The following is a 24,801-nucleotide window of genomic DNA, read 5'->3' on the forward strand; positions in this document are numbered from 1 at the left end:
TTATTTAAGAACCACTAACTGGAAGCAAAGTGGCACCTGACTGGTCTATGGCTGTTTTTTTAATCCCCATCACTTTCTTCTCTTGTCATCTCATCTTTGGCCATTTTTACTACTCATTCATATCTTGTCTCCTGGGTGGGTAAGTCAGGAAAATTGCTGGCGCTGGTGACATAAAATCAGGTGTCAACACTACTAGTCCTAGGTTTCAGAAGAGATGTAATAAAAATTACTGATTAAATGATACCTCTATAAGATTCCATTTACCCATTATCCCTATTAATTTTGATAGCAATAGAATACCAACTTTTAAATGATGTTTTAATTATTTTCGTATAAAACATATTTCGAAATCTGTTAGTTCAATGGTTATTAGATATTTTTCTAGTTTGAAAGTTGCTGTTAATTCTGAAAATGTTAATATCTGGTAACACAGTCTTATGATAAACTTCTTAAACAACATGAAAACAAATGCTGAATTAACTAAATGCTGTTCCTAAATGACCAGCAGTAGTTTATATGAGATTTTAGGTATCCAAATAAGTTAATTAACACGAGAGCAGTAATTTTATTAAACTCTTGATTTTAGAGTGGAGACTAGCACATACTTTTCCCTTTTAAACAGGATTATCCTAAGCAGACATATAGCAAGATAAGTATGAACAAGAAAATTTGAAATCCTCATTGTAAATGCTATGTAAAACTTAAATCAGGCTTTGAAATATTAGTTCGTATTTCTTACAGATAAATCTGTTCAACAGTTGGAAAGCATATTCAGTTTCAGGGTAACCCCTAATATACATAAGATCTTTATTTTCTTTGTGATTTTGTATTTTACAAAATACAAATACAGTTTTGAGAAGCTGAAATACGTAAACTATTTTATACAGTGAAAGCTGGATGCGTTAGGATTTCTCCTGAAGTCCGGTACTGAGAGAGGCGAGGCCACCTGTCTTCGGAAGGATTCTTCAGAATTACTACTAACTCTCTTACTCAGGGTACATCTACAAAGATTCCCTGAGGAAATGATGGCCTTTTCAGTGTTATCACTGGTTCTTCTCTAGCAATGGTTCTCAAGAGGGGCTGGGGGAGGGATTCTGCCACACCCGCAAGGGGACAATCTGCAATGTCAATTTTGATTGTCACAACTGGAAGCTGGTGCGGTTGGCATGTAGTGGGTAGAAGGTACAGATGCTGCTAAGTGTCCTATAATGCACAGGACAGCTACTAAGACAAAGAATTATCTAGACAAAATGTCAACAGTGCCACTGCTGAGAATCCCTGTTCTCTGCAGGGGGTTCTCAAGTTTGATGGTGCATTAGCACCACCTGGAGGGCTGGTTAAAACCTGGATCGCTGGGCCCCACTCCCAGAGCTCCTGATTCAGGAGGTCTGGAGTAGGACCCAAACATCTGTACTTCTAACAAGTTCCCAGGTGATGCTGATGCTGCTTGTTTATTTCTTCTATAATGTCCTTCCTCAATGTTACCAAGAACAAGAGACTTAAGTCCTCAAGTAGCTATTAAAAAATCAAAAAATTTTCAAATAAATATTTGAGACATAAAGGAACTCAGCCTACACACAGAGACAGCGGGAAAGGACTGTTACGGTGTGTGTGTGTGTCTTTAGTGGTGAGACAGGAATGATGATGAGCTGCATCTTTTCTGTGAGGAGGTGCTTTATCCCTCAGGATCAATGTATAATAAAGCTACCTCATTCATCATTAAACATATACTCTGCCTAATCCTTAACTGTTGCTTTCCGGATGTTTGTAAGAAGTTTCATTTATTTACCGTAGGGCAATAAAATTCCCAGAGGCATGGTAACAGAAATGACCTATTTCTATGTTTTCTAGTATCTGGGAGTTGGCACAGCGGTCCACCCATAACAGCAAATGTTTTGATAGACAGGAACACGATAGAACATAATTTTTTGAAATATTTACAATAGAATTGTATAACAGTGATTAGCAAACATTTCTTTTAGCCTAAAACCTTTGCTTCAAATAAAATCTTACATGCAAATATCAGCAAATAAACCCAGAAGCTGAGCTGCCATAGCTGATCCTTTCTGTAGGAGTCCCACCCGCCTCCCCACTCCCTTTAGCTGCCCTCCCAAATCAGGAACTATACACAGTAGAGTCTGAAATCCATTGTCTAGCTTAAAATAAAGTTTGAAGAAAAAAATATAAACTTAAAAAGTATGTAAGATTTTTTTTAAAAGAGAGAGCATAAGAGCTCAATTGGATAAAACAATCCAAGCTACCTGCCCAGGTAACAATTCAAGCCTCTAAATCTCAAAGATGTGATGAAAGACTCACTGTCTCATATGGAGGAGTCTCAGAATTGAAACACAGTTAATGCTGTTTCAGAAATTACTCAACTGAGAATATGAAGAATTTCTTTATTTCCTACTGAAACTGAAGGACATAACAAGGCTAAACTTAGACTGTATTTATATGTGCCCAGCCCTCTTACAAAGATGATTTTAAGCATCTAATAAAATATGTAGGTTAAAGTAAGATGCATTTTAGGATCTTACTCTATAAAAAGCAGGTAACAGGGAAAACTAAATTTTCTCCTTTATTCACCTCAAAATAGGTCTGAAAACATCTTTATTTTCAGAATTTGCATCAGCTGACTAGTAAGTCAAAACCAAAATTAATTAGAATAATTAAATTGTAGTATTTTTGGTCATAAAGTTTTTACCTGTTAAATCCCATTTTGGGAAGTACATCACTCTTCCTATCAATGTCAACTGCCATAAGAAGAAGCTAAGTAGATATTTGTAAGTTCTGCAAACCACTCTACTTGCCAATGACACACAAAGTACACTGAGTCAAAGCAATTATTCTGCTAAATAGATTAAAGACAGAAATGAGGACAATCAACCTTACCTTATAGCACAGATACAGCAGTATTAATATCGGTATTGAATATCGCATTATACATATCTATATAAGAAAGACATTATTTAGATTATAAGTGTTTGGAATATTTTTGCTTTTACATTTTTGCTTTGTAAATGTGTAAACAGAGCATGTAAATATGTTAACAGAGCATGAGTTTCCGATATGCAAGACAACTGAGTCAATCATTCATAAGCTATTTGTAGCTCCTACAATATTGCCACCTAGTGAATTTATAGGGCAGAACAACCCAGAACTGCACTTATGGGCCATTAATCATTACTGTACACTTAGTAGTAATTATGTTTATATTATAATAATTAACAATAATAATAATAGCGATAACTCTGGATAATGGGATTATTGGTGATTTTTAATTTTCCTTTTTGTGCTTTTCAGTATTTCCAAATTCTGTATAATGAACATATCTAACTTACGGTCTGGAAAAAAATGATTTAGAAAATAAAGCTAAAATTAAACATAAAATTATTTAAAAATAATTCCTTATAAAATCATAACGTATCAATTATTTTTAGCTTTAAATTTTAGTATCCATTTTATCAAACTGGTGTATGGACAACTGAAAAAAAAAAACAGAATTGATAATGAAAGAAATACTAGAAGTCATAAAAATGAAATGGAAAAAGAAATAGCACTGACCCTCTTTGGGTTATAAAGATGTATCAACTTCAGAAGTAACTCCCATATTTCAGGGCTGCATAAGCCAAATGATGCAAACACACACATATGTGATGTCCAGAGGTACTTCATTCTGTAAGAAGAGAAGCAGGCAAAGGTCAACAGTGCTAGCTGTGTAGAAACCTGGAGTCTGAGACAGCTGTAAAGACAGCTGTATTATTTGTGATAGTAAAATCTTACTAAAACTATGCAGAAACCATTGCCAAGGGGTTACTTATTAATTCCATTGCCTTTTGAGAACCATCATATAAGTAAAAATAGAGGAATATTGGTAATTAGGAAAAAAACTGGTTATAAATAATATTTTGTACTGGGAGAAGATAGTAAACAAGGACATTTTTATGGGAACCATAATCATTAATGAAGATGATCACCAGTTTCCAAACTGTATTGCTAAACTATGTCAGGTGAAGAGTGGTCAAATAAAAAAATAAACAGATAAGACAAAAATACCTCATTGTACTCAATGCCAAGAATCCAAACAGAATCGTATGTATTAAATTGTAGGCAGTTTCTGGTTTCAGGCCGATTGTGTACTCTCCCATTTTATACATGGATTGCTGATTTGTAGAATCACTGCATAAAATAGTACATATACAAAAATTAAAGCTGGGTAACTAATTTTAATTTCGTTAAGTCTTTCTTAAAGAAGAAGATAGAAGGACCTCCCTGGTGGCGCAGTGGTTAAGAATCCGCCTGCCAATGCAGGGGGGACACACGTTCCAGCCCTGGTCTGGGAAGATCCCACATGCCACGGAGCAACTGAGCCCGTGCGCCACAACTACTGAGCCTGCGCTCTAGAGCCCGCGCGCCACAGCTACTGAGCCCATGCCCCACAACTACTGAAGCCTGTGCGCTCTAGGGCCCGCATGCTACAACTACTGAGCCCATGTGCAGCAACTACTGAAGCCCACGTGCCTAGAGCCCATTCTCTGCAGAGAAGCCACAGCAATGAGAAGCCCACACACCACAATGAAGAGTAGCCCCCGCTTGCCACAACTACAGAAAGCCTGCGCACAGCAACGAAGACCCAACGCAGCCAAAAATAATAACTAAAAGAAAAAAAGATACAAGAAACCTATGCCTTCATATATTTAGAAATGTTTTATTTCCCTAAGATAAAGTGAATCAGCTCTGATCAATTTTGAATTTCTTTATGAGGCTAAAAGTATCATAATATAAATGCATTAATAATTAGAGTAACTAAAATTGAACAAATTTCATTTTAATTTAAGCAAAACCTTAAAGTCCTTCAATCCTTTAAATTATAAGAGATAGCAAAAAAATATTATTTTGGAATCACTGAAACTACAAAAGATCTTTAGAGATGTCATAGTAGTTACTCGTATTTTTCTAGTTTTTACAAATAAGTAAAAATGTATCCATTAACTTGGAATTCAGTTCCTTTACGAACCAATGATCACATTTTTAACCTACCACAATACCTCATTACATATAACTAACATGATTTTTTAAAAAATTAATTTAATTTTGGCTGCATTGGGTTTTTGTTGCTGCGTGCGGGCTTTCTCTAGTTGCGGTGAGCGGGGGCTACTCTTCGTTGCGGTGTACGGGCTTCTCATTGCGGTGGCTTCTCTTGTTGCAGAGCACAGGCTCTAGGCACACAGGCTTCAGTAGTTGTGGCATGCGGGCTCAGTAATTGTAGCTTGCGGGCTCTAGAGCGCAGGCGCAGTAGTTATGGCGCCCGGGCTTAGCTGCTCCGCGGCATGTGGGTTCTTCCCAGGTCAGGGCTCGAACCGTGTCTCCTGCATCAGCAGGCAGATTCTTAACCACTGCGTCACCAGGGAAGTACCCTAACATGATTTTTAAACATCAAATATGGCTACATTAAGATGACTGCACCCATAAAATTAACAATAACCCTTCAACATCATCTAACACCCAGTTCACGTTCTATTTTCTATTTATTGCAATAGCTTTTTTCAGGTGGTTTCTTTGAATGAGGATCCAAAGCTTTCATACTGCATTTCATCAATGTCTCTTTAAATTATCTTTCAATCAGTAAAAGTACTCCCCGCTCCCCACTTTTAAGGGCATTTACTCGTTGAAGAAAATGCATCATTTGTCCTATAACTGTTCCTACCTTCTGGATTTGGCCGATTGTCTCCTCGTGGTGCCATTTAATATATTTCTCTATTCCCATGTTTCTTATAAACTTGTAATTAGATCTAGAGGTTAATTATTAGAGTCAAGTTCATTTATTTTGGCAAGTACACTTCATGGGGATATGATGTATTCCATATTGCATCACATTGGGAAGCACATACTGTCTGGTTGTCCCCACTTGAATGATGTTGAGATGGATGAGTGGGTTCAGATTTGCACAATTTGTTGTCAAGGGGAAAAGGAAACAACAGTAAGGGCTGCCAGTTTAGGATAAAAATAATACTTCTATAAAGGCCCCACTTATCCTTCACACAAATCCAATAGACTTGGATATGTACAATGCTTCTATGTAACTATAGACCTATTATTTCCTGGAAATCCTCTTTTTTACCACCCTAGATACATAAGAAAATTAAAATGATACTCTATGGTAATTTTCACCACTGGTGATAATCTTTACTTAAACGTTATATATCACAACCCAAACTCTGGCTTCCATTGATACTAAAAGATTACTCCAGACAAGACATACCCTCTCATCCTCCCCGATACCTGGGAGAATTCTGCAACACCTCTCCCGGTGCCCACAACTGAGCTGTAAAGCTCTATTAATCCCATGAGTATAGAACAGGGTATCCTTTTCAGTTATATACTGCACACTAATGTAGATGTGGTATATAAACGTACTGGCACCATCCTTCCTAGTACTAGAAGGTAGAAATACTTTAAATACTTGGCATTGATAATATACCCTTCTGATGTTAATTCACATTGAGACGCTATAATTCTTAAATGACTTTAATTAATGTAGTGCTTTCCTCTAATAAAGTCCTAATACCCCTACCTGGTAAAATCTTTATCTATAATCATATACCAAATAAGCTTCCAAGGACGGCCCATAGATTCACGCTGAGCATGGCAGACATTTTCACACAAAACTGCAGGCCAACTGAACTTCCTGCTTTGCATGCTGTCTAGAGTCCTGTAGACACCTGGTGTGTCTGGAATAATATTAAGTTACACTGTCTAGAATAATTTCCATCTATTTTCATGGGGCTAAATTTTTATCTTGGACTCGGTATAAAAAGAACACTTCTGAAAGATACTAAAATAGTTTATAGTCAATGAAATAGCTTCATGGCTCAATGTTGCTTCATTCTTAATAATCATAAAACACCTCAACTGATCTGGGCTCAGTGTAATGACTTTCTCCCAGCACAGCTCTCCGGTGGCTGCGAATCACAGCTCACCAGCACCTTAATTGGCAAGGTAACTACACAGGAAAAGGGCTTCCTTCTGGGCTTCATTACTTTTCCACAAATGACAGCAGCTTCAACTTCTTACACTTAATCTTCTTTCAATTTAACATGGATAGTAAATGCAAAAACCTCCATCAGCTTGATAGGTAGGTATTCTTCATACTCCCTGACTTTCTCTTTTAGGTAGATTGCAGACATGCTAAGTTTTAAAAAAACTGTCAACTAATCCTTAAGACTTTTAGTAGATGCTAATAATTATGGTCCATTCTAACTTTATAAGCCCTTAAACAAGATGCAACAAAACCAATAAACAATGGTTAACTCTTGACAGTTCATGAGAAATAAAAAAGGCAGCTGGAGAAAGAAAGGTAGAAAAACACAGGAAATTAATAATGGGAACAAAACAGAGAGACTACAATTCAATAATAATAACACTTGCTAATGATAGCTAAAATCTACACAATATACTCTACGCATGAGGCACTGCTTTAAGTACTTTATGTAATTTTCACTTATTTCTTTCTCACAAAACCCTGTAGAGTAAGTACTCTTAGTGCTCTCATTCTACAGAAATGGAAATGGAAATAATGCAGGGTTATGTAACTGGCTCAAAGATCACATTGTTCCCAAGTATGCGAGCCAGGACTTCAACCCAGACCTGTGTGCATGGCATCTACTACTTTTTACTGTCTCTTAACTACTCCACCCTTACCAACTGAGAGTACAGTCCACGCTAACTTGGGTACGTTCCCCCTTTAAGATGACTGTACTCTGTTCTGTATCTGATGTTTTGATTTTCAATTTAGCAATTTTTCTGCAACACAGAACAAGTTCATTAAAGCATAGAATTAGAATTCTGAAATATGCCATACCTGAGATTATGGAAGGCAACAGCTAATGCTGCAATCACTGTGATGGACAGAACAAATATATAGGCATAAAAAAGCAGAGTATCTGAAAGCCTTTCAAATGTATTAAAAGGCAGAAGGCCAAATGCTTCTTCACACAGATACAGGTTTGCATCAAAATCTCTAGGAAACAAAGAGAAATCAAAGTGTTAAATTCAAGTAAAAGATAAGTAAACCTCCAACTTTTCTGCAAAATAAGCTTGAAATTAAGAACTGATAACTTACATTTTAAAGACCCTGCTGATTTAATATAAAAAGCAAACACAGACTTTAAATTCAGTCATACCTTGTTGCTCCAAATCCAAATTTTGCCTTCAGAAATTTAAATATGTGTTCGTCTGACTTGAGGTTAAGAATTTTCTATCGGGGAGGGAGAAAATAAAAATTGCTATCAGTTCCTTATCCATGGTTTTCTGATAATTTCCCATTGAATACACATCTTCAGCACTCCATTTCATAGGACTGTATGTGTGTGTATGTGTAAAATTAGTAAATGTTTACAATAGGTCTTAGAACTGAGAAATTCTAAGGCAGGGATTTTTTCATAAAAAAAAATTCTTTTATTAAAGTATAGTTGATTTACAATGTTGTGTTAGTTTCTGGTGTACAGTAAAGTGATTCAGTTATACATATATATTTTTTCTATTATGGTTTATATTGAATACAGTACACAGTACTTTACAGTAGCACCTTGTTGTTTATCTATTTTATATATAGTAGTATGTATCTGCTAATCCCAAACTCCTAGTTTATCCCTCCTCCAACCCCGTTCCCCTTTGGTAATCCTAAGTTTGTTTTCTATGTCTGTGTCTGTTTTGTAAATAAGTTCATTTGCATTATATTTTAGATTCCACATATAAGTGACATCATATGGTGTTTGTCTTCCTTTTTCTGACTTACTTCACTTAGTTTGATAATCTCTAGATCCATCTATGTTGCTGCAAATGGCATTATTTCATTCAAAAGCAGGGATTTTCAAACACCCTCTATTCCTTTTTTTTTTTTTTAGCAGAATCGTTTTTGCAAACAAAATCTAGGCATAAGTTCAACATGCAAAATAGATAAAAGATGAGGTTCTTTGGTTTCAGGGAGAGGGAGACGGCTGAAGCCCAGTGAGTACAACTTTTTAAATCAGAAAACCGATAATATCATGATCTGAAACCTCAAATAGGAACATAGCCCACAAAGCCTATTTTGCGTTGGGTTTTTCTGTCTGCAGATACAACTGATATAAGACTCATTCTTTCAAAGACAATTCAAGACACAGCAATAACCCTCAAGGGGTGAAGAGACAAATGCCAGTGTTTATCATTAGTGAGTATAATTTTAATTCACATTATTTTATTTTTAATTTATGGCTTACAAAAATTCATATAACATAAATGGATGAAGAAATTTTATCAGAAGAAAAATGATGACAGAAAAGAAAATAAGATTAATCCAGAACTGAGGTTAGTACACAAAATATATTCAGTAGAGATGAGCCACAAATCTGGGCTCATGCATTCTAGTAGCAAATACAAAGAGGGAAATAAAAGCATTTATGCTACTCACAGGGTCATAAGATTAAAACAAACCAGTTGCTCAAGAGACATCCTTATAATCCTAAAACTGAGACTCAAGAGAAATTTTCCCCATAGGTACAGTAAAAACAGCGAACAGTCTCAAAGACTACTTTAAAAATTCTTCTCATTGTAGGCAGCTGGCAGAACATCAAGTGCAATTCAATAGGCATTATTCTTTGGGGAGTCAAAAAACAGTGGTCCAGACAAGTAGCTCTCTCCTGGCTTAATCCAGGCACAGATAACTGAACATGTAGAGTGGTGAAACAGACGGACTGCATATCTTTCAGCCAATCTTTCAGAAATGCTGATTGTTCTGCTCAAATAAGTTTTTTTTAAAATAAATTTTATTTATTTATTTATTTTTGGCTGCGTTGGGTCTTCGTTGCTGTCCGTGGGCTTTCTCTAGTTGTGGTGAGCAGAGGCTACTCTTCGTTGCGGTGCGCAGGCCTCTCGCTGCGGTGGCTTCTCTTGTTGCGGAGCATGGGCTCTAAGCATGTGGACTTCAGTAGTTGCAGCACGCGGGCTCAGTAGTTGTGGCTCTCTGGCTCAGTAGTTGTGGCTCGTAGGCTCTAGAGCGCAAGCTCAGTAGTTGTGGCGCACGAGCTTAGTTGCTCTGTGGCGTGTGGGATCTTCCCGGATCAGGGCTCGAACCCATGTCCCCTGCATTGGCAGGTGGATTCTTAACCACTGAGCCACCAGGGAAGTCCCTCAAATAAGTTTTTGATAAGTAGTGAACTATATGGAGTTTAAGAAAATAGTGACAGGACCTGGAGTGGAGGTGTTTAATGTGGCTGACTGAGTGAAGGGTCTGTTTTTTCTTTGACAATCAACAGACAGGGAGAGAGACTGCCATTCTCTTACAGAAGAGGAGTCTGTCATGTCCATGCAGCTGTCTTCTGTCCTGAGACCAGCCTTCCCAGAGGGGCGAAATCATCTCAATTAATCAATGTGGTTCTGATAGTAAAGCCAGTTTATTTATGAACTTACCCCAATTAAAATCATGTAATTTTTTTTTTTTTAGTACCATAGTACAGAAAACGCTCTAAAAAGTAGAAGTTTTAAATTTAGAGAAATACTTGTTTAATGCTTTTAAAGCTGAGTTTTTAAAAAGTTTAATAACTCAAAAGGTGGGTTCAAAGTAGAACATGTTAAAGAGCAAACAGAAATCAAGGACTAAAATCAAGAAAATAATCCCGTTACTGAAACAAAGGTAAAACTGAGTCTGTTTAAAGTAAAACTGGTAACTCTTTAGTAACGCTAAATTAAATATGTCATTTTATTAACCTACCTTAATAATGTTGTTGAGAAAAAGTGTCAAACATAAAACCACAAATAAATGTAACAATAGTTTCCCAAGCCTATTAAGGAAGCTTCCAGTTTTCAGGTTTTTCTAGAAATTAAAAGAGTTGAGTTTCAATTTTTTCATTTTAATATAACTTCATAAACATTTAAGATGAGATTACTTAAGAATTTAAAACATTGGGTCACACAACATATAGGGAAAATATAACCTAATTTTCATGAGGTTACATTGTCTTAATATTTGTCTTTTTCTAATAGTAAATGAATCACTTAATAATAAGCTCCATATGATGAGGAAATGTGTCCTAGTCCTTTTTTTTTTTTAACAACCTCTTCAACCAGAGTATGGAGTCGGCCACTTAGAAGGTACTCAGCATATACTGACTGAACTTGATCCACTGATTCATCTTTTTATCCACTGATTCATACATCACAGACTATAACCCATTAAATAAAAGACCTATATAAAAAAAGTAAATTATGCTCTTTGATACATAATAGTTTTCTTATAACCCTCAAATAACTTTATGGATTATCAAATATAATAATATCTAAACAGTTCAAATATGAGTGATGTTTATTTATAACAAAGGATAAATGAGAAGTACAGTTTTGTTTGTTTGTTTGTTTGTTTTTTCGTGGTACGTGGGCCTCTCACTGTTGTGGCCTCTCCCATTGCGGAGCACAGGCTCCGGACGCGCAGGCCCAGCGGCCATGGCTCACGGGCCCAGCCGCTCCCCGGCATGTGGGATCCTCCCAGACCGGGGCGCGAACCTGGTTCCCCTGCATCGGCAGGCGGACGCGCAACCACAGCGCCACCAGGGAAGCCCAGAAATACAGTTTTTAATAGTCAAATAAAAGCCTGTTTTTTTTAAATTTTGTGAAGATTTGTCCATAGCAGCTCTCACTCAAAAGACTAATAACAAAACGTATTTATTCTTCCCAAAATGGAAAAGAAAACAGCTTCTTGATATAAAAGTGCTTATGAGAAATGTTTCTCATATGCTTATAATACAAAGAACAGGCTTTGCAACATTATTAAGGAAAAACAACTAACTCTTAAATTTTATGTAAATTTAAGAGATTTTAATTATATAATAAAGTCAAAAGATGAGGCCAACGTCAAACATGTTATTTTAGGAAATGTCCCATTTTTTTCTAAAGGTATTTATTTGGAATCTCAAAAGTCTCAAAACAGAGTTAATTTTAACTCAAAAATCAATAATATGATATGGAAGGATGGGGGAAAGAGTGGTGTTACTACTTCAAAAAACAACAAGGTGTCCACCAACTTTAAAGACTGTGACAAACACATTTCCAAAAGCAAGATGTTCTTCTCACTCTTGAGTTCACACATGAAAAAAGTCAACATTTTTTTCTCTTTTATTCCAACTTTAAACCAATGGCAGTCAAACAAGTATCTCTGGCTAATCCTGAATTTAATTAAGATTCCAATTTTCTAAGAAATAATAAACGTCAAAACAAAGGAATGGCAGATCAGAAAGCTTGAAAACAAATGCTATACCATGCACTTCAAAAAAAGCAAATAATGGCCCTACTGCTTTTTAGTGGGAATTTGGTCATAAATTTTCCTTTGTATACTATATGAAAACAAGGCCTAAACAACCACACAATTAAAAAAAAGTTTACTTTGATTAAGGACAAAAAAAAGTCCTACCTGAAGTTTTCTTGCAATTAACACCGAAAGGTTAAAACTGATAAGCAATGATCCAAGAATCATGGAATTAAAAAACTGAAGAATGCAGACAAGGAGTAAACCTGTTAGCTGTATACCATACAGCCATGTCACCTGCAACAACCAAGGATTAGATGGTTAAACAGATTTTATCAAGAGACTCCCACATGCTGACAGGTTGGTCCCTAGTTGGATACATCTCAAGTTATAAATAATGCAGAAAACACACCTAGCTTCAAGTAATACAATCTAAGAAAGGAAGCTAGTAACTCTTTATTTACCTTTTAATTACAGAACATTTTAAACTTTATAACATTAAGAAGAACAGGGATATATGAAGTAGGGGAAGCAAACAATGGTATAAATATATTCTAGAAATAGGCAAATGCTGTTTGTAGTCTTTAATTTTCTTCTAAATTCCTTTACAGTTATGGCCTATAGTATTTTATTGTATTCCAACAATCAGTATTTTTATCGTACTCCATTATTTCCCAATCTTCCCTAATGACTAATGATGTTGAGCATCTTTTCAGGTCCTTATTGAACATTTATATATCTTCTTTGGAGAAATATCTATCTAATCTTTTGCCCATATTTTAACGTTGAAAGAGTTGCAAGAATTCTTTATATATTCTGGAAATCCTTATTCAGATATATGATTTGCAAATATTGTCTCATATTTTGCGAGTTGTCTTTTCACTTTCTTGATGGTATCCTTCCAGGTAAAAAAGTTTTTAATTTTGATGAAGTCCAATTCATCTATTTTTTTCTTTAGTCACTTGTGCTTTTGGTGTTATATCAAAGAAGGCTTGGGCTACTCCAAGGTCATAAATATTTATTCCTATCTTTTCCTCTAAACATTTCATAGTTTTAGCTCTTAAAATCAGGTCTATGATCTAGTTTGAGCTAATTATTGTGTATGGTAAGAAGAAGGGGTCCAACTTCATTCTTTTGCATATAGATATCCAGTTATCACAGCACCATTTTTTTTAAATGGGGTTTTCCAATTTAAAAAAAAATTAAATTTTATTTTATTTTTATTTATCTATTTTTGGTCGCATTGGGTTTTCGCTGCTGAGCGTGGGCTTTCTCTAGTTGCGGCGAGCGGGGGCTACTCTTTGTTGTGGTGCGTGGGTTTCTCATTGCGGTGGCTTCTCTCGTTGCAGAGCACGGGCTCTAGGCGCACGGGCTTCAGTAGTTGTGGCACGTGGGCTCAGCAGTTGTGGCTCATGGGCTCTAGAGAGCAGGCTCAGTAGTTGTGGCGCACGGGCTCAGCTGCTCCACGGTATGTGGGATCTTCCTGAAGTAGGGCTTGAACCCGTCCCCTGCATTGGCAGGTGGATTCTTAATCACTGTGCCACCAGGGAAGTCCCATCACAGCACCATTTATTGAAAACATTACTCTTTCTCCATGATTATTTTGGCATCCTTGCTGAAAATCAGTTGACTGTTTATTGCTGGTCTCTCAATTCTATTCCATTGATTTATGTCTATTCTTCTGCTTGTATCACACTGTCTTGATTACTGTAGCTTGGAAGTTAAGTTGTGAAATTGAAAAGTGTGAGTCTTCCAACTTTGTTTTTTTTCATGATCTTTTTCGCTATTCTGGGTCCCTTGAGTTGCCACATGAATTTTAGGATCAGCTTGTCGATTTCTGCAACTGGGATTCTGAGAGGAACCATGTTCAATTTGTAGATCCATTTGGGGAGTATTGCCATCTTAACAATAGAAAGTTTTCCAATCCATGAACATGGGAAATCTTTCCAATTTATGCAGATCTTTAAAACTTTCAACAATGTTCTGTAGTTTTCCAGGTATAAGTCTGCACTTCTTTTGTTCAATTTATACCTACATATTTTATTCTTTTTGATGCTTTTCCTTCTACAAAGTATTTGTATCTTTTGCTCCTTTTTCCATAGGGGTGTAAATATTTTCCTCATTAAATCTGTAGGAACTCTTTAAGCATAATGACTCATTCAGGAATACTTTTTTTTTAAATAAAACTTTTTTGGTCTTTATTTGGATTGCGATGTTTTTTGCTGCTGGCAGTCTTTTTTTACACCAAGTAGGGATATTTAGAGAAAAAAGAGCAGTTTGTGTTACAAGATTGCAGTTTTATAAATGTACAGTCATCCCTTGGTATCTCTGGGGGACTGGTTTCAGGACCCACAGTGGATTAACAAAATTCTTGGATGTTCAAGTCCCATGGTCAGCCTTCTGCATCCATGAATTCAACCAACTGCAGAGGACTGTATATATTTATTGAAAAAATGTGCATATAACTGGACCCATGCAGTGATACTCATGTTGTTTAAGGGTCAACTGTAATGGTATCCTAGGTTCAAGAGAAACACTGCAGGTGATCAGCCAGAAATGTAATACTGAGCAGTACTGTATACTAGAAAGTTGTGGATTATCAGTGGTACTTTTGATGTTCCTTCTCAGGTTCTATTAGTTCAGAGTTTAGAAACAAGGCAGCAATAACACATTCTTCCTATACAGAATAATCAAAATTTTCTTCAATGGCATGCTCATGCTCTTCATTATCATTCATAATTAAACATGGTTAACGTTTTTTAACATTCATAAAATATCGGGGAGTATGATAAATGACTCACTTATATCAACTCATTCAAATCGAGGCAGTTGGTTCTAGAGTCTATGTTCTTAACTGGCTAGAACATAAGTACTGCCACAGAGAATCAGAACTTTGGTATCAAAGTGTGCTAACATTGAATGTTTAATGCTCCAAGGGAATTATAAAGGTCTGTAGTTTAACTGATCTTTTGAAAGAATTAGCTTTTTATTTCACTAATTTTCTCTATTGTTTTTATGTTTTCAATTTCATTGATTTTTGTTCTTTTCTTTATTGTTTTCTTCCTTCTGCTTGAGTTGGGGTTATTGTGCTCTTCCTTTCCTAGTTTCATAAGATGGGAGCTTGGTTATGGTTTAGATTTTTCCTCTTTTATAATGTGTGTAGTGGTACACATCTCCCTCTTAGTGCTGCTTTAGCTGCACCATACAAGGTTTGATATGTTGCATTTTTGTTGTCACCGAGTTCAGTGTTTCCTCAAGGCTTCCTCTTTGACCCATAGGTTATTTAGAAGTGTGCTGCTTAGTTTCCAAATATTGGATATTTTCTTATCTTTTTGTTGATTTCTAGTTTGAATCCATTGATTCAATCCATTGGGTATTCTGCTGTTGTTAGGTGGAATGTTCTATAAATGTTGGTTAGATCCTGTTAGTTGATGGTGTCGTTGAGTTCTATATCCTTAATGATTTCTGTCTGGTTCTCAATTGTTGAGAGGGATGCTGAAGTCCTCAACTCTTTTGGGGTTTGTCTGTTCCTCCTTTCCGTTCTGTCAGTTTTTGCTTCACATATACTGTGGCACTGTTGGTTAGTACATGTACATTTAGGATTGCTATGTCTTCTTGGTGGATTCATACTTTTATTAGTATACACTATTCTGGTAATTTTCTTTGCTCTCATTTCTACATTACCTGATATTAATATAGCCACTCCTACTTTCTTTTGATTAATATTTGCATGGTGTATCTTTTTCTACCCTTTTACTTAAAATCTACCTATACTGTTTGTTTGAAGTGAGTTCCTTGTACAAAACAATTGGGTTGTGCTTTTAAAATCTATTCTAACCCATCTCTGTCTTTAAATAGTTGTATTAGATCATTTACCTTTAATGTAATTTTTTAAACATCTTTATTGGAGTATAATTGCTTTACAGCGTTGTGTTAGTTTCTGCTGTATAACAAAGTGAATCAGCTATGTGCATACATATATCCACATATCCCCTCCCTCTTTCTTGCATCTCCCTCCCACCCTCCTTATCCCACCCCTCTAGGTGGTCACAAAGCACTCAGCTGATCTCCCTGTGCCATGCAGCTGCTTCCCACTAGCTATCTATTTTACATTTTTTTTTTAGATTCCATATATATGTGTTAGCATACAGTATTTGTTTTTCTCTTTCTGACTTACTTCACTCTGTATGACAGACTTTAGGTCCATCTACCTCATTACAAATAACTCAATTTCGTTTCTTTTTATGGCTGAGTAATATTCTATTGTATATATGTGTTATTATTGATATAATAGGTCTTAAATCTGCCATTTTATCATTTGCTGTTTGTTCACTCTGTTTTCCATTTGTTTTCTTTTCTGCCTTCCTGTGGGTAACCTGAATATTCTTAGAATTCCATTTTTACTTATTTATAGTATTTTTGAATGTATCTCTGTGTACAGATTTTTAGTGGTTGTTCTGGGTTATTACATTATACATTCACAACTTATTACAGTCTACTAGTGCGGACATTTTACCAGTTTGAATCAAGTGTAGAAATTTTACCTCAATTTAAGTCCCTTTACTTTTCCCATTTACAATTGTTGTAAATATTTCCACTACATACATTGAGAACCATAAGACCATATTATTATTTTTGCTTCGGCTATCAAACATAATTTAGAACACTCAAGATGAGAGAGGAAGTTTATTATATTTATTCATATTTTTACTTTTAATTGCCTTTTCTCTCTTCCTGATGTCCCAACATTTCTTCTTTTATCATTTCCTTCTATTTCAAGAACTTCACTTAGCCATTTTTCAACAGTAGGTCCATAGGTCCATAGTGTTCCTTCATCTGAGAATGTTTTGCTTTCCCTTTCGTTCCTGAAAGATATTTTTGCTGGGTATAGAATTCTGGATTGACCTCAGCACCGTGGTTTCTGATGAGAAACCCACTTTTGTTCAAACTGGTTTTCCCCTATAGGTATCATTGTTCTCTGACTGCTTTCAAGATTTTTTTCTTTATCTTTATTCTCCAGAAGTTTGATTATGATGTATCTTGGCATTGGTTTATTTGGGTTTACCCTATTTGACATTAGCTCAGCTTCTTGATTCTGTAGGTTTTGCCAAATTTGGGAAGTTTTTGACATTCCTTCAAAAAGCATTTTTTTCAAATACTTTTTCCAGCCTCACTCTCTTTCTCTCCTTTTGGGGTTCTGATTATAAGAATTAGACTTCTCGTTATGGTCCCATAGGTCTCTGAAGCTCTGTTCATTTTTTCCAGTCTATTTTCTTGTTCAAATTAGTTCATTTCTAAATTGTCCTGTCTTCAACGTCACCGATTCTTTCCTCTGACCATTCCAGTCTACTGTTGAGTCCATCTACTGAGTTTTTTAAAAAAAAATTATTTATTTTATTTTATTTATTTATTTTTTGGCTGCGTTGGGTCTTCATTGCTGTGTGTGGGCTTTCGCTAGTTGAGGCGAGCGGGGGCTACTCTTCACTGCAGTCTGCGGGCTTCTCACTGCAATGGCTTTTCTTGTTGTGGAGCACGGACTCTAGGCATGCGGGCTTCAGTAGTTGTGGCTCGCGGGCTCTAGAGCGCAGGATCAGTAGTTGTGGCGCACAGGCTTAGCTGCTCCGCAGCATGTGGGATCTTCCTGGACCAGGGATCGAACCCATGTCCCCTGCATTGGCAGGTGGATTCTTAACCACTGTGCCACCAGGGAAGCCCATCTATTGAGGTTTTTATTTTCAATATTGGAATTTTTCAGTTCTAAAATTTCCATTTGCTTCTTCTTTTTATCTTCTAAATCTCTGTTAAGAGTTCCTATTTTTCATTTGTTTCAAGTGTGTTTGTAATTGCTCAATGAGAATTTTTTTTATGATAGCTGCTTTAAATTCCTTGTCAGGTAATTCAACTTTTGTGTGCCTTGGTTTTGGCACCTGTTGATGGTCTCTGTTCATTCAAGAGATTTTCCTGGTTCTTAGTTTAACAAATGATCTTCAATTGTATTGTATTATGTTATGGAACTCTGAATCTTATGTAAATCTTCTGCGTCAGCAGATCTCCTCTGACACCATGCCAGCATCATGCCACTGAAGAAAGAAGGACACTGCCTCATCATTTCCAGGTGGGTCTGGATGTCCAGAGTGACCTGGACATTTGACCTCCACTGACTTTTGGGGGGCAGGAGAAAGGGGTGTCTCATTACTGCTGGGTGAAGATGAAAGTTTAGGCTCTCTGCTGACACCATCCCGGAAGGGATGGGGCGAGTTGTCTCATTACCAATAGGTTGAAGTTGAAGGTTCTCCACATGGCATTCATGCTTCACCCTTTCTGGTCCTTTTGGCTTTTCTTGGGGCTTTTTTGGTTTGAGTCCATTGGTTTCTCCTGATTGCTGACTTTTCCAGTACCTAGTCTGAGATATATGCAGCAAAAAGAAAACCCAGTGAACTCACTGCTATGTTCTTCCTCTGGTCTCGAGGTCTCTAGGTGTAGTCTACTTTCTTTTCTCCACCTCTCAAAATCTTCTTATATTTGTTTTCTACATATTGTCTAGGGCTTTTAATTGTACTTAGTGGGAAGAATAAGGAGAAGTGCGTTTACTTCATTTTGTCTGGAACCATATGGAGTACTTTAAAATTGCCTCTAAGGCACTGATCACTAACGTGTCTTGTTTTCACAACAGGTAGTCTCCACATTCTTAGTCTTTAATGGAACAGAATTATACGCTTAGTAATAACATTTACTGTTCTGTTTTATATTTTAAAACCCTGTACACATTTCTCATTGAAAACTTTATCTTTTTTTTTTTTTTTTTTTTTTTTGTGGTATGCTGGCCTCCCTTTGTTGTGGCCTCTCCCGTTGCGGAGCACAGGCTCCGGACGCGCAAGCTCAGCAGCCCTGGCTCACGGGCCCAGCCGCTCCGCGGCACGTGGGATCCTCCCAGACCGGGGCGCGAACCTGGTTCCCCTGCATCGGCAGGCGGACGCGCAACCACTGCCCCACCAGGGAAGCCCCAAACTTGATCTTTTGATGGTAAGAGATTTTCCATCATCCATGAAAAAGAAGATGACGTGTACTGAAAAAGATATTGCTTCTTGTCACCACATCAGGTTCTGAATTTGTATTACTTTTTTCTATATCAATTATCCTGATTCTTTCCCATTCAATATGATTAGAGATCAGTGATTCCAGTTTATGAAGAAACTAAGGCTCCAAGAAGTTATATCACTTGACAAAGTTTAAAGAGCTAGTTATTTTCAGAGTTGATAGTAGCAACTTGGTATTATAACCCAGGATCCTTTCATTATAATACCATTCCTCCTTTAATTCTGATAGTTAAAACTACTTCTAACGCCAAAAGAGTTTCAAATATAAAAGTTCAACGAAGCTTAGAACTGAATATGAAATAAATTAGCTGTATTATTCTTTAGTTTTGTGTGTGTGCCAAAATAGTACCTTTTATTCTGTTTACCAATTTTTAAAAAAAGAAAAAGAAATAGATGTTCATTACAGAAACATTCAAGAGATCTAAAGAACAAAAAGAAAATAAGAGCATCAATCACATAGCTGACTGCTAATACTTTAATGCATATATTTCTGGAAACTTTCCTCTCTGTATATATATGTTTTATTTTTTAAAAAGGGAGAGGGAAAACTAATGGTTACATATAACTAAAACTGTGTTACATAGTTAAGACATGTTTATTTAACAATACCCTATTGCTGTTGACTTAGGCCATTTCCAGACTTTTCTTATTACAGTCCAGCTAAAATGAACATGTTTGATTATTTCCTTAGGATAAATTTCAAGAGGTCAAAATCTGGGGAGAAGACAAACATGTTTTCTTAGGCTTTTGATACCTACTGTGAAAATACACTACAGAAAAATTATACACTATGGAAAAATTTTATATATATATTTTCAAAATGGCTCAATATTATTTTTTATTTATTTCTTCTTCAATTTAATTTATTTTTTATGTTAAAATGTACAATGTTCTTTTGAACATACTTGTTAGAAAGGGGGGAAAAGTGATATCACATATGAAGAGACTAACTGGCCTAAGAGTGTATGACAAGAAGAAATACAAAGGTATCTAGGCACCTCTTCCCCTTAGCTTGCAAGTCTCCATGATCAAAGCATGAAGAGTTTACAAAACAGGAAAGCAAATATAAACAGACAGCAACATACTCAGCTTCATTTGTACATGCAGCTTTTAGAGGCATGTGGGCTCTATTATCATTATCTAATAATATATATATATATATACACACACATACATATATTATACACCCACACACATATATACACATTTTAACTTCGGCTTATCCACCTGCTTTCTTTTTTAATTAAAAATATTTTAAATTTTTAAATTTTTATTTTATATTGGAGTATAGTTGATTAATGATGTGTTAGTTACAGGTGTACAGAAAAGTGATTCAGTTATACCCATAGAAGTATCCATTCTTTTTTTTCTTTTTTTTTTTTTGTGGTACACGGGCCTCTCACTGTTGTGGCCTCTCCCGTTGCGGAGCACAGGCCCCGGACGCACAGGCTCAGTGGCCATGGCTCACGGGCCCATCTGCTCCGCGGCATGTGGGATCCTCCCGGACTGGGGCACGAACCTGTGTCCCCTGCATCGGCAGGCGGACTCGCAACCACTGCGCCACCAGGGAAGCCCAGAAGTATCCATTCTTTTTCACATTCTTTTCCCATTTATTCACCTGCTTTCTTTACTGTATTTTACCTTCAAATCTTCCCCTCTCACACTCCATCCAAATTCTAGTCTCCTCATTTCTGGTCCACCTCTAGCATCTCATTTCTGTGAAATCTTTCTAGCCGAAAAAGAAGTCTCCTCTTCTAGACTTCTGGCACTTACTGTTACTACAAATTGACATCTATAGATATACAGACATTCCTCTAATTGTATAGACATCTTTATTTCCCAAGCTAGATGGCAAACTCCCTGTGGATGGGACAATGTCTTATACAGGTTGGAATTTTCTGTAGTGCCTATCCTATTATAATGACTCAGTAGACAGATAATATATATGTGTTGGTTGACTTTAATGTTTCCTAATTCAGATTCAGTCAGTTTCCAAAGATTGTTGCATCTCTTTTGACATGGAATACGTGAGTACAACTCTTCTCTATTAGATTATATTGCTGCCTTAGATCTGGAGACAATATTTTATTATACTTGGAAAATATTTAAGTAACTGTTACTTTGGAATAGTAACTATGAGCAACTTAAAAACATACACATTAAAACATATTTCTGCACATGACAAAAACCATGCGGTTAAATGACAGCAGCACACACTGGGAGACAAACAATGGTTTCCTTTATAATTTCCTTATTTCATATGTGACCTCTGACCAATCAACAGGGATTCACATCCTGTATTGGTAAATGTTACTATGAAAATTTTATAAAGTACCACAGAAAAGGTGTTATACACCCATTGATTTCCTTGGGGAAAAAAAAGGTGGGACAATACACAGTAATACATTTTAAAATAGCTATCTTATATTTTAAAATTTAAGTCAACTCTATAAAGGACAACTGATTTAGACATTTGTGCTCCAAATAAATCCATCTTTTTTTTAAGGTCACGCCACATGTGGGATCTTTGTTCCCCGACCAGGGATCGAACCTGTGCCCCCTGCAGTGGAAGTGCAGAGTCTTAACCACGGGCCTGCCAGGGAAGTCCCGAAATAAATCCAACTTTTAATGTAAAATAAGCAGAATAAAAATTAAGATGGTCAAACTAGGCTGCATAAATTACTCAGCTTCAACTGACTACAGCATATTTACATTATAGCTAAGAAGCAGCTTCAACTTTATCATTAATCATGTGCATATTTTGAGCTCATTCTATCATATAAAACATTAAACAACAACCGTCTCAACTGAGAAAAGAGAGCAAACCTTACCTTCACTGCTGGCAGCATGTCCAGGGAGTCCAGTATGAACAGCACTAATGCTTGCATCAGCATCATAAATTGATTAAATTGCCATGTTAGACTAAAGAGAAAAGTTGATATGAAAATGGCAAGAAGTGTCAGCCTCTGTAAAAAGAAAATCTTTGTATAATTTATATGTCTCTAGTAATAAAAAGCCTCTCAGACAAGTGTTCTCAAGAGCAGCCAATATCTCTATAAACCAAACAGAAAAACTATGAACTGTTGCTCTGAACACTCTTGCATTTGTTATTTAAGTTCTAAATATCCTAAAGTGACACTCTGCATATAAATATTCACATACGGTATGTGTACTCCATATTATCATGGAGGCGATCAATGCACCAAATCACATCTCAAGAGCAATGGCTTAAAAATTCTGACAGTTTTGCAGAAATTTTGTGTGGGTTTGCTGCAATTGTTTAAGGACAGATAATGTAGAGTACATTTTTAACATCAAAAATGAAAACATTTTCTTTGCAAAGTAGGAACAGGTTTAGAAAAAGAAAACTTAATTTAACTCAAGTTAAAAAATTGGTCATGGAATAAGAACTATTAACATGCACTTGGACCCTATGAACATCACATTTTCTGAAGCTTCTAAGACAAACTTGGAGAACTAAAAATATATACAAAGTATTATAAAAACTTACTTGAGAAAGGGGCTGTAAGTTTGGTCTCAGGAAATATGTAATTGCTGCTATCTGAATTGCAAAGAATGGCAGCGCCCAATTCTCTCTCAGTGGGATGGTAAACTCAACCCTTGTGGTATCTATTCTGCACAAGGAAAACACACAAAGGGCCAAAGTAGTAATTTTTGCTATCATTACCTCAAAGATTTCCTAAAGTGAAAGACATATTACGTTAAGTATATTTAGATTTTGGTTCTTGGTTCTCAATAATTTGCCCTTATCATCATCATCATCATGCCTGCAACATAAAATCGTCATTGAGAAAATTTAACTAACCTGTCCACAGGTATGCAGTGGTAGAACTGGGGTAGAATTGGTAGTGCTTTATACTTGAGTCTTAATTTTGTCATTGATTAATAACTTTTAAAAGCTCCTTGACTCCCCTAGAATGTGAACCCCCAGAGGGCAAGTGTAGTTAAGTTTTCAACTTTGTACAACTAGTACCAAGAACGATCCCTACACATAGTAGGAATCCAATAGATGTCTTTATTTACTTTTAATAGAAACAATAAATTTGACTTTAATTTATTCTTTTTTTAAAATTTATTTTTTGTTGAAGTATAGTTGAATTACAGACTTTCATTTCCTCTTAGCAGGAATAATATGTTAGATTAAAATGGTAAGAGGCAGCATAACATAGTGGTCTCACACTCTGCATTTGAATTCTGACCAAGACTTAGCTCCATGTGTGCTCGTGTGTGTGTGTGTGTGTGTGTGTGTGTATGCCTTTATCTACATATAAATATATATGCTTATATAAATATTCTCATATATATATACACATGCACACATAACCTTTTTATATATTTATACATATAATGTATATGTATAAAACTTAACCTTTTAAGCTTCAATTACTTCACTTCTAAAATAGTAATAATAATAGTACCCACTCTACAGGGTTGTTAAAATAATACATATAAAGTATGATGTAAAGTGCTTGGCATATAGTAAGCACTCAATAAGGTTATAATAAAAAGTAATTTGTTGAGGATTACAACATAAAATCAACATCAGAATTCATGTTCAAGTTTTAAGACTGCTACTGAATATTGGTGTTGCTTTTAATAGGTCAGGCAATAATTCGATTTATCTCGAATATGTTTTTTAAAAATGCTATTTCATAATGCTCCAGGATTTGGAAATTAATAGATATTAATTAAATAATGTAAGAACTTCCTTACATTTGTACAGTGCTTTATACTTTGCTAATTATGAGCTGCATACAATCTTATTGAGGTTGATAATAAAGATATTAATAAACCTTTTAAGAGATGAGATTTGTGGCTGGAGAAATACTGATCACACAGCAAGTTGGTAATAGAATTGGGATTATTATAGATGATTCTCTTCACTTACAATTCAATGTTTTGTTCCTCAGCTGTAGATATACATAAGTAGGACTTTCTACCTTACTAAATAAGAAAAACTCCACTAGGTAACCCAAAGAGAAAATACTCCACACAAAATGTGGCAGAACAACCTTCTTTAAACTGGAAATGAAGTAACTTCATTTTAACTTACACCTTAGAAAGGGAGAAGGGAATACTGATTCCAACTCACCTATTTGTGACATACCAGAAAGCTGCTAAGAGTCCTGATAGCCACGTACCACTCAGGAGCCAGCTGGTTATGTAAAGAGCTGTGACATAAATTGCCTGGAGTCCAAATAAGGTGTAAATATAAAAATAAACTGGCTCTATATATTTCTGTAAGGGAATGATAGAAAACGTCTGTTAAGCCTTACTCCTTCTCATTGCCATTTACAAAATATGACAGTGGAAATTTAATATTCAGAAGCTTGGTATTAATTCCAAGAAATAAGCGTACATCACTCCTTCCTATGTAAAAGTGTGCTAGCAGCCTTTCTTCTCAAT

General features: G+C 35.9%; 1 protein-coding gene across 5 annotated transcripts in view; it reads right to left on the reverse strand.

Moving 5' to 3' along the window:
- Positions 1-24,801, reverse strand: part of DPY19L3 (dpy-19 like C-mannosyltransferase 3) — a 72,226-nt gene that overhangs the window by 12,871 nt on the left and 34,554 nt on the right. For all 5 annotated transcript variants that reach the window (XM_007118805.4, XM_028477596.2, XM_028477598.2 and 2 more), the window contains 10 exons: positions 24,488-24,633; positions 22,886-23,009; positions 22,206-22,340; positions 12,443-12,574; positions 10,751-10,852; positions 8,184-8,257; positions 7,862-8,020; positions 4,057-4,179; positions 3,565-3,676; positions 2,893-2,949 (listed from right to left, as the gene is read on the reverse strand). In XM_007118805.4, the coding sequence (XP_007118867.1) occupies positions 2,893-2,949; positions 3,565-3,676; positions 4,057-4,179; positions 7,862-8,020; positions 8,184-8,257; positions 10,751-10,852; positions 12,443-12,574; positions 22,206-22,340; positions 22,886-23,009; positions 24,488-24,633 (1,164 nt within the window). The remainder of the gene's footprint in view (positions 1-2,892; positions 2,950-3,564; positions 3,677-4,056; positions 4,180-7,861; positions 8,021-8,183; positions 8,258-10,750; positions 10,853-12,442; positions 12,575-22,205; positions 22,341-22,885; positions 23,010-24,487; positions 24,634-24,801) is intronic.

This window comes from Physeter macrocephalus, chromosome 17 (assembly GCF_002837175.3).
Source record: "Physeter macrocephalus isolate SW-GA chromosome 17, ASM283717v5, whole genome shotgun sequence".
NCBI classification, from domain to species: Eukaryota; Metazoa; Chordata; class Mammalia; order Artiodactyla; family Physeteridae; genus Physeter; species Physeter macrocephalus.